The sequence below is a fragment of the Nothobranchius furzeri genome, chromosome 1, assembly GCF_043380555.1.
Source record: "Nothobranchius furzeri strain GRZ-AD chromosome 1, NfurGRZ-RIMD1, whole genome shotgun sequence".
Taxonomy (NCBI): Eukaryota; Metazoa; Chordata; class Actinopteri; order Cyprinodontiformes; family Nothobranchiidae; genus Nothobranchius; species Nothobranchius furzeri.
This window is the reverse complement of record NC_091741.1, coordinates 35,941,101-35,951,876: the sequence shown is the minus strand read 5'-3', so window position 1 is coordinate 35,951,876 and position 10,776 is coordinate 35,941,101. Positions and strand designations below refer to the sequence as shown.

Genomic DNA, 10,776 nt, shown 5'->3' with positions numbered 1-10,776 from the left:
TACAAAAACGTGATTTTGTAGCAAATTTCTTCCAGGAATTTTCCGTTCTTCTTCATGCACATTTAAATCTTGAAAATCTCGTACACCTGAGAAAAGTCAGAAAACTTTGTTTCAGGTTAATTACAGCTCTTTTTGTGCAGATTTAGCTTATTTTGACATTTTTTCTCTTTAACTTATCGATATATGTTCTGCAGTTTTAATATTTCAGTCTGAATCCAGTTGATTTTTTCCAACTTTGCGAACAAAAATTCTAACTTCTGAGGTCAAGCTGAAGAACCGCAATCACACGGGTGATCAGTTCAGTCCTGGCGGCTGGAAAAAGGGAGGTTTGACCATGAAATGGTCCATGTTTGTTTTCTATATGATTTCTTATTATCACATGCAGTAATGGGTTATGAATCACAATGCGCCCCCCACGCACACACACTCATACAGTCCCATGAGGGCACACTGGGTTTTGGTTAGATGGGTTAGGTCTGAGCAGGAAAGGGCTGGGGCCACCGGGCACAGCAGCACACAGGCCTCAAGAGCCACACACACACACACACACACACACACACACACACACAGCTGACCCAAAACTGGCTGAAAGGCTATCCGGCTCGAAGGCCCACCAGAGCCATCTATCATACAGCCAGAAACCCAAGACATGAGTGGCAGAAGCTCAATTACACACACACACACACACACACACACACACACACACACAGACAACATGAAACATCACAGAACACCAGGTGTCACAATCCCCACACTGGCCATTGTGATCAGTTTCCTCACACACACACACATCACAGGTTTACCTGGTAGTCAGTGTTATTAAACAAGGGCTCAGGTTAACACAGGAAATATTTAACTCGCCTGACAAGGAAATTCTGGGAATCAGTCCAGCAACTTTGAACTAAATCTTGATCAACCACCACCAAAAGCTTCCTGCTAGTAGAACATCTCACGCGTCACTGGATGGATTTGAATGCAAGCCTCAGAAGGAAGTCGCTGAATGTGCCTCCACACCTGGTGAACTTTTGAAGTCGACCTGAGTCAAGAGGGCTGCCGAAGCTAATTAACAACAGCAAACGCCAAATGTGACAGCGACTCGTCAGTTTAACCAATACTGAGCTGGAATCTGGTGCTGTAGTAGTAGAGAGCCATTCCCAACACATACTTCATACACCAGTATGCATCGTTTCAACCTTCGTCGTTTTTAAGTCAAACATTTATCGGTGGAGTCAGCTCAAATTCAAGCTAGCCGCCCGCAACACAAAAATGGCAATGGATCAGTAGATCCAATACTGAGCCAAAAGGTGGTGTTGCAATAGTACCCTAACAGAATTAGAGTCAACAAAAGCAATTTACTCAACAGTGAATCAAACACACACACACACACACACACACACACACACCACGCACTGACGGAGGTGAGGTGCTGGGCCCTCTGACCACCACCAGCAGGCAAGGTGGGTGCCTTGCTCAAGGACACGACTGACATATCTGCAGGACCCTGGGTTCAAACTTGCCACTCACTGATGACAGGGTGAACGCCTAACCCCTTAGTTGCTGTCTCCCCCAAAGGAACTCCCAGAAAGAAGTCAGCAGAGGTTCATGTTGGAGTAAACCCAATTCAAGATGGCTGCCAATGGTAATCAACAAAGTCTGTCCATTTTGCAAATCCCGGGTCTCAAGATTTGACTAAAGTAATAAAAAGTCCATCCCTAATTTGGGATGATGGAAACTTTTGCAGGTAAACGTTTGTCTCTTACATTTCATTCAGCTTTCGCTTCGTGGGAGTCAGACTTAATTTAACTTCAGAAAATAATTTAGATTTGCGTCTTTCCAGTATTTTCTGACGGCTTTTTAACATAACTGAAGAGGAAATAATCAAACAGCATCCCAGAAATGATCCTTAAAAACCCTGGAAAACTGCTGATGAACGGAAGACAACAACAGCCTCCAGTATTTCATCGACAAACGCTTTAGCATCCCACCTCCTCGTTAGCTTCAGAGCCAACACGCGCCCCAACGGTCCTCTGAATGATTCTGAATCTCTGCCTTAACGGGCCTCACCATTCCAGCCCATCAGAAAGTCCCCCCGCCGGATCGATGGGAGAACGGATCTCATTTTGACCAAAAGAAAAGTGGCCAGTTTAAAGGCTGCTACTGTATTTTAAACTGGAGTTAAGGAGACTGATGATGCTGGCGAGCAGCGGTGGACACCCACCTCTCTGGCTTTCCACAAAACCACCGACTGAGACGGGGAAGCAGGGAGGAAGGACGGGAAATAAATCTGCGTTGCGACGGGAATCGATCGTCTTTCCCTCCTACTGTCTGTGCTATCTCATCTACTGGGGCTGAGAGAAGCTGAGCGGTTTAAACGATCCTGACCTTGTCCGACATAAATAGTCAGAAAAGTCCAGCGCGCAGATAGCTTTGTGTAAGGCTGGGTGGGGGAGGGGGGCACATTGAGATAAGGAGGGTGGGGAGGAATGAGATAATGCCCCGATGCTACTACATCAGAGTCCATGTCGCTGGCGTACACAAATGTCACCGTGGGAAACAACCTCAACCTCACTTCCTGTCTTCATCACATCTCTTCCTCCTCCAGAAAATAAAAGAAGGGAGCTGAGAGGAAAGGAGGGGGTGTGTGTGGAAAAAAGTTGCCCTTTTTGAAGCTCTCATCCCTCCTTCTGTGATTACCTGAGAGAAGGAAGGAAGGAGTCAATTATCTCCCTTGAACCCCCATTCTGCACTCTCGAACAAGATGTTTAAAAGTAAGAAAAGGACTGCTTTGTGCATCGTCTCTCTGCGAGTGTAACGCCGCTGTACCTGACAGAGGCACGGCCCCGAGTAAAGGCACAAATCTCCGCCGCCATTGTCACCTGTTCCTCTAATCATTTTCAGCTCGTCGCGCCACAATGGAGGAGGGTGATAACGATAACGAGGTGAAGCTAATACAGAGCGAGGCCCGTGAACGTGTTCCCTCGTTCACACACACACACACACACACACCTTTTCTTCTATGCAGAAATCCAGCTGCTGACACACACACACACACTTTCGTTTTTCTACACTTTCATTCGAATTCCAGCCACCAAGTTTCCTCGTGAAACCAATTAGAGGCTAAAGAAAAACTTATTTATCTGCTTTGTTTTCACAGAACAGAAGCTTTAAACTGGACTCAAGATCACAAACTCGGATTTAGAGGAGCTGATTCTCATCCCAGCTGCGAACTGCTCCAGTGAGAGCCGGAGATCTCGTTCTGATGAAGCCGGCAATGCGGTCCAAGCTCTGACACGGGCCATAAAGGGACAGCCTGTATCAAAGGGCCTGGTGCACCATACTCCTGAAGTTCCCCCCAAAGAGCATCCCAAGGGATGCGGTCAAAAGTATGTCCAAATCCACCAAACATTGGTTGGGTAAACTCCCACGCACCATCCAGGACCCCCCTAAGAGTGTAGAGCTGGTCCAGTGTTGCTCCTCCTGAATCCCAGGTTCAATAATCTGTCAGACGCTCCTCTCCAGAACCCCTGAATAGACTTTATCAGCGAGGTTCAGGAGTGTGAGCCCCCTCTTGATCTTTTCTTACGCAGTTTAGTGAAAATTTGTTTTTTCAATTGACATTTTTCAGCTAATATCTCCCCTGTAGTTGAATCACATCCTGCTGCCCCCCTTTTAAAATAGGTGGACCACCATCTTGGTCTGCCAATCCTGTGGAACTGCCTAGGATGTCCACGCGATAGTGGAGAGCCGCGTCAGCCAACAAAACCCTACAACATCCAGAGCCTTAAGGAACTCTGGGCGGATCTCACCCACCTCCAACCCAAAGTCCACGGACTCTGTTTCTTCACTGGAAGACGTTTCGGTGTGACTGAAGAGGTCTTCAAGGTATTCCGCCTACCGATCCACAACGCCCCAGTTAGAGGTCAGCAGCACACCGTCCCCACTATAAACAGTGTTGGTAGTGCACTACTTTCAGCGCCTGAGGTACCGGATGGTGGACAAGAATCTCTTCGAATCCAAACGGAAGTCTTGCTCCATGGTCTCACCAAACTCCTCCCACGCCCGGGTTTTAGCCTCTGTGACCCCCTGGGCTGCGTTCCGCTTGGCCTGCTGGTAACTATCAGCTGCCTCTGGAGGCCCACAGGCCAAAAATGTCCCAAAAGGATGCTTTCTTCAGCTTGACAGCATCCATAACTGTTGGTGTCCACCAGCAGGTTCAGAGATTGCCACCACGACAGGCATCGATGACCCTGCGGCCGCAGCTCCGGTCAGCCGCCTCAGCGATGGAAGCAATAAGGTATCCTGGTGCCAAGAGCACATATGGACACCTTCATGTCTGAACATGGTGTTCATTATGGACAATCCACGACGAGGACAGAAGTCCAACAACAGAGCACCGCTCAAATTCAGATCAGGGGGGCCGTTCCTCTCCACCACACCTCTCCAGGTCTCACTGTCATTGCCCACGTGAGCGCTAAAGTCCCCCAGCAGAACAAGGGAGCGCTTTCCAGCACCCCCTCCCAGGACCCCTAAAAGGTTGGGTAGTCTGAACTGTAGTGTGGTGCATAAACACAGACCACAGCCAGGACCCGTGCCCCCACACAAGGGAGGCTACCCTCTCATTCACCGGGGTAAACCCCTACATACAGGCACCAAGATGGGGGGCAACTAGTATGCCCACCCCTGCTCTGCGCCCCTGTATGGGGGCAACTCCAGAGTGGTAGCGTGTCCAGCCCCTCTCGTACTATCTTTAAGTTTCTGCTGTCATAGTTGAACTGGTTTTGATAATTAATTTCTTATTCAAAAGGTTTTTTGTCTCCATGATGGTTTTTGGTCGTTCTTTAACATAAAGACTCAGAAGTTTGATGCTCAGTCAGAAACCTATTAATCTGTTTGTAATCTGCGATTAATCTGTGAGCTAACCGACCTGACACCTAAACGTGGACTAAAACCACACCTTTTGTTGTAATAAGAATCATAATGTTCTGATTTTAAGTTTTAAGCATTTATATTGTTGTTGCTCTTATTGCTGTTTTTACCGGGTTGATTGGGTGGTTGGTTGGTTGGTTGGTTGGTTGGTTGGTTGGTTGGCTGGCTGGTTGGTTGCAACATTGACCATCACCTTGGTTGGTTGGTTGGTTGGTTGGTTGGTTGGTTGGTTGGTTGGTTGGTTGGCTGGCTGGTTGGTTGCAACATTGACCATCACCTTGGTTGGTTGGTTGGTTGGTTGGTTGGTTGGTTGGTTGGTTGGCTGGCTGGTTGGTTGCAACATTGACCATCACCTTGGTTGGTTGGTTGGTTGGTTGGTTGGTTGGTTGGTTGGCTGGCTGGTTGGTTGCAACATTGACCATCACCTTGGTTGGTTGGTTGGTTGGTTGGTTGGTTGGTTGGTTGCTTGGTTGGTTGGCTGGCTGGTTGGTTGCAACATTGAACATCACTGACCACTATTTAAATACCGTAAATACACCCTGGCATCTTTTACCACTTCTATCATACCAGATGAACGTGTACTTAATAAATTCTAGTTCTTGGAGATTTTCTCACCCATACCAAAGTGTGTGTGTGTGTGTGTATGTGTGTATGTGTGTGTGTGTGTGTGTGTATGTGTATGTGTGTGTGTGTGTGTGTGTGTGTGTGTGTGTGTGTGTGTGTGTGTGTGTGTGTGTGTGTTGGGGGTTTGAGGTCGAGATGAGACGTTAGCTCCTCTCTGACTGCGTTTATCAGCGTTTGGCATCACTGTAATTTCGGTGTTCAGATGCAATCGCTCCTTACTTCCCTCAGGAGTAAACAATAACAAGCTCAAATACAATAGACAAACAAGGTCTGCAGGACATGAATGCACACACACACACACACACACACACACACACAATAACAAACCACATAAATATCCATTTTCTAGATGTACCTGTTGCCATGTACCAAGTTATTCTGAAACCACATTTGAGCAAACCGACTGAACTCGGATCTAATATTAAATCATATTATAAATAACCAGTTGCTAATAAAAATGTTGTAATATAATATAGATTAATCCAGAATATGATCAAATCAAACTTGAGTTTCAAGAGAATTGAATGTTTTTTCTCTCCAAAGGTTTCAGATTTTTTATCAGATGCTGCCCCCTGGTGGATATTTAAAGAACAGCAACTTGTTAATTAAATGTTATCAGCCTAAACTTAATGACCACTGACACTTTCAGCTTAAACAAGTGGTCACCCAGTTCTTGGTAGTTAAAACAAATAAAAACTAAAATACATCATTACACTATAGACGTTTATGATTATTACTTCACATTTTTACAGCAAAACATTATTTTGCTGCTTTATTTGTAAATATTTGGCAAATGATTGGTGGCCAATCAGAAAAACTAAAATCCTATTTTTTTCTGTGTTCCTGAAAGCATCATTATCAAGCGGAAATAAAACAGCCAATGTTTTTATGGTCAGTGAACACACCATTGCTGGATGCTGATTCCTCCAGCTCTTTTTTATGTCCAGAGCCTTAATTTCTTCATTAATCAGGGATTTTAGGGTTACGCTGTTGAAGGTTCGCAGTCATTCAAATGAAGACAACTGGACTTCTTGCAGGTATTGGCCTGTTGGTTTTCTGTGTCCTGCTCTACTCTCTCCGGCCCTGAACACCAGGCCGTGAAGGACAACGTGGACTTTGCCCTTGTGGCCGGCCTCATCCGTCCTTCTACCTCTCCTGCAGGAGCGGGGTTCTTCTATGTCACAAAGGACTAGACCCTACGCCCCTGCATAGACTATCGAGGACTCAACGATATCACCGTCAAGAATGGATGTCCCCTCCCGGCGATGTCAACTGCATTTGAAATGTAACAGGGTGCTAAGATTTTCACTAAACTTGATCTGAGAAATGCTTACCACCTGGTTAGAATATGGGAGGGGGGTGAGTGCAAGACTGCCTTCAATACACCTACTGAACATTATTAATACTTAGTTATGCCCTTTGGTCTTGCTGTGTTTCAGGCCCTAATTAACGCTCTGTGACATATTGAATGAGTTTGCATTTGTTCAGTCGGATGACATCCTTGTGTTTTCTCCTGATGAGCAGACCCAAGTGCATGTTCACCGGGTACTCCATCGTCTCCGCCACCATCAGCTCTTTGTTTAGGCTGAGAAGTGTAAATTTCATGCCTTTTCTTGGTCTCGTGGTGAGGCAGGGCAGAACCCAAATGCTAAGGTAGCAGCTATCAAATATTGGTCAGTAGTACCTTCCTCCAGGAGAGATGTGAAGCAGTTCCTTGGCTTCACCAACTTTTACAGGATGTTCATTCGAGGCTTCAGCACCGTCGCAGCTCCTCTGCGTTCCCTGACCTCACCAGCTTCCAGGTTTGTGTGGTCCCCCTAAAGCTTGGTTTATGCTTGACGCATTTACTTTCCGCTTGGTGATGCGGCTCGCGGATGGAACACGCTTCACAACTTGCAGCGTTTATGGTTCATGCGGCTTGTCTCTGCGGTGAGCCAATATTCTCCCAAACTGTAGGGGGCAGCATGGAGCTCTATGGCATGCATCCAACACTACACCATAGTAGAAGTAAAAATTACTGTTGTTTACAACATGGCATTCCAGCATTTTTTAACAGCGTCCTCGTCTTTTCCGACAGTGCGAGCTATTTCTCTCCAAGAATTATTAACAACATGTTGATCACGGTGATCTTTGAGAGCTGAATCATACAAATGTCTGTATTTACCAACCTCTGCCATACTGGTTCTTGCCAGTCCGTCATGTTTTTCCACGTTCGACCGTCGACGTGGTTAGAAAATTTCTTAGGTACGCGGTGTGGAAAGTTTGGGCCGTGCGGAAGCGCGGTGGAGGGGCGTGGTTGTTAAAATGACGCAATTTTGCCGCGCGGAGCTGTGCGAACCTTGTGGACGCGTCACGCATAAACCAACCTTAAGCGGATGCAGCATTTCGTGAATTGAAAGACTGCTTTGTTTCTGCACCAATCCTCACTATGCCAGATCACAGTCTTCAGTTCGTGGTGGAGGTGGATGCTTCGGCCATGGGGGTTGGGCGAAGTCCTCTCGAACGGTCGGCCAAGGACGGCGATATCCATCTCTGTGCCTGCTTGTCCCATAAACTGTCGCCTGCAGAGAGGAAGTACAATGTGGGTTACTGAGAGCTACTCACCATCAAAATGGCACTGGAGAAGTTACGACACTGGTTTGAGGGCTCTCAGTATCCATTTGTGGTGTGGACTGACCACTAGAACCTTGAATACTTTAGGAGTGCCAAGAGGCCCAACCCATGCCAAGCCAGATGGGCCCTGTTCTTTGTACTTTTTAACTTTACGGTCTCCTATCATCTATGGTCCAAGAAGCAGAAACCCTCTCCCAGTTGGATGAACCCGCCTGGCTGGCTCCGGAACTGCCCACATGTCCTCCCTTTCTCCTGTGTCATTGGAGCCATAACCTGGGGATTGGAGGTGAGACAGGCCACCGCCGGAACCCAACCCCCAGTCAGTTGTACTCAAGGCCTTCTTTTTGTTCTGCCTGACCACCACTCAGAGGTCATCCACTGGGCTCATGCCTCTGGTTTTGCTTGCCACCCTGGGGTACAAAGAACTCTCTTCAGAATAATTCCCTCCACACTCACCACCAAACTGGAGCACCTGGGACTGAGCTCATCTATGTGCCAGTGGATCTCCAACTTCTTAACTGGCAGACCACAGGCAGTAAGGATGGGCGGACATGTCTCAGCCCCCACCACTCTCAGCACTGGAGCCCCCCAGGGGTGTGTTCTAAGCCCCCTGCTGTACTCTTTGTACACATACGACTGTGTGGCCAGTACCAGCTCCACCACCATCATTAAGTTTGCTGACGATACCGTCGTGGTGGGCCTGATCTCTGACAACAACGAGGCGGCCTACTTAAAGGAGGTCACGAATCTGGAGACCTGGTGCAAGAGGAACAACCTCCTTATAAACGTCAGCAAAACGAAGGAGTTGATAGTGGACTTCAGCACAAAGCAGGAGAGGAACTACCAGATCCCCGTCATCAACGAGTGCCCAGTGGAGAGAGTGAGCAGCTTCAAATACCTCGGTGTTCACATCACGCAGGACCTGTCATGGTCCTGTCACATCAACACTGTGGTGAAAAAGGCCCGGCAGCGTCTCTACTACCTCAGACGCTTGAGAGACTTCCGACTGCCCCCCAGGGTGCTCAGGAACTTCTACTCGTGCACCATAGAGAGCATCCTGACGGGGAACGTCATAACCTGGTTCGGGAACAGCACCATGCAGGACAGACAAGCTCTACAGAGGGTTATTCGATCAGCTGAGCGCACCATCCGCTCCGAGCTCCCTGACCTGCACTCGATCTACAGCAGGCGGTGCTGGACCAAGGCCAGGAAGATCGTGAAGGACCTCAGCCATCCGAATAACAGACTGTTCGCTCTGTTGAGGTCAGGGAAGCGATTCCGCTCCCTGAAGACCAACACAGAGAGGCTGAGGAGGAGTTTCTTCCCGCAGGCGATACGATCTTTAAACCACACCACCACATAGTAAGTGCACACACATATGGTTCTCACACACACCGGACAGTCCGGACTTTGCTTAAGCACGGCTGCACTACAAAATCACTAAAATGTGGTAAGCACAACTCTGGACATTCTCAGCAGACCTGAGGCTTTCTCACCTCAAGGGGGACAATCTAAGAAAACATTTTACAAATGAGCTCAAGTTCAGATGCTTGTGTGAAAACCGTGTTTTCTCTCACCTCAAATCGACTTTTTTTTGTTGATAAACTGTATGAGTGTCTAATTTCTCTGTAGACACGTTCAGTCAATAATTTGGCACTTTAATCTTAGGCCTAGTCCACACGTAGCCGGGGTTTTTTAAAAACGAGTATCCGCCCCTCCAAAAACTTGCATCCACACCACCGCGTTTTAAAAATAAACTCTGTCCACACGTACCCGGATAAATACGTTGTTAAGGACATGCCAGACCTGTAGGCGGCAGTACTTCCCCCGTTCTTAACCTCGTCCTTCGTCTGTGGTCTTCCGCAAGGAGCAGTAATTCCGCTTGCAAAAACAAACAAGCAGAAAGCGCTTGGACAGTTGATGGATCGGGTAGTGACAGAGCGCAGCTCTGAGGGCATCCATGCTGTCGGCTAGTGTAAACACAGGTCGCACACGTGATGTCAGCATTTTTTTGTCGCGGAAAGTGACGTTGCGGACCTTAAAACTCCGGTTTTGTCCGTCCACACGCAGACACCCAAAACGGAGAAAACACATTTCTTCACTTTGGCCAGTTTTTAAAAAGATCCGTTTTCGTGTGAAAAAACTCCGTTTTCGTGTGGATGACAGGCCAAAACGTAGAAAAATATTTACGTTTTGGCAGATCCCCGGCTACGTGTGGACAGGACCTCAGTTAACATTTAAATAATCTGCCTAAAACTCAGCGATGCACCGTCGTCAGGCAAAAACTCAGCACTGCAATTGAATTTAAATCTGCCATCGCTATTGGCTAAGAGGTACACTATGATGTTAGATGGTACATTATGATGTCACAATGTCGTGAGTGTATTTGTTAGTGGCTCCGCCCTCTCGGTCCGCTAGGCAACAGCATTTGTTGCATTTTTCAAACAGGAAGTGGGACTGGAGTAAGAATCTGGCAGGGGGTGACTTGCTCTTTAAACAAGAAGGGCTAACTCTCAACTTGTCAAAATAAAAGCAAAGATCCCAAACTGGACATAAAGTAAAACATTTATCTCAAACTGAGTTCAGAGGAAAATAGTTAAAGACAAGAATAAG

At 47.3% G+C, this 10,776-nt stretch overlaps 1 protein-coding gene across 1 annotated transcript in view; it reads right to left on the bottom strand.

Annotated features, from left to right (window-relative positions):
• Positions 1–8,239, bottom strand: part of LOC129163020 (uncharacterized) — an 85,442-nt gene extending 77,203 nt beyond the window's left edge. Inside the window, exon 1 of the mRNA XM_054739878.2 lies at positions 7,917–8,239. Within this exon, the coding sequence (XP_054595853.1) occupies positions 7,917–8,101 (185 nt within the window). The 5' untranslated portion in view covers positions 8,102–8,239. The remainder of the gene's footprint in view (positions 1–7,916) is intronic.
• Between the last annotated feature and the right edge of the window lie 2,537 nt (positions 8,240–10,776).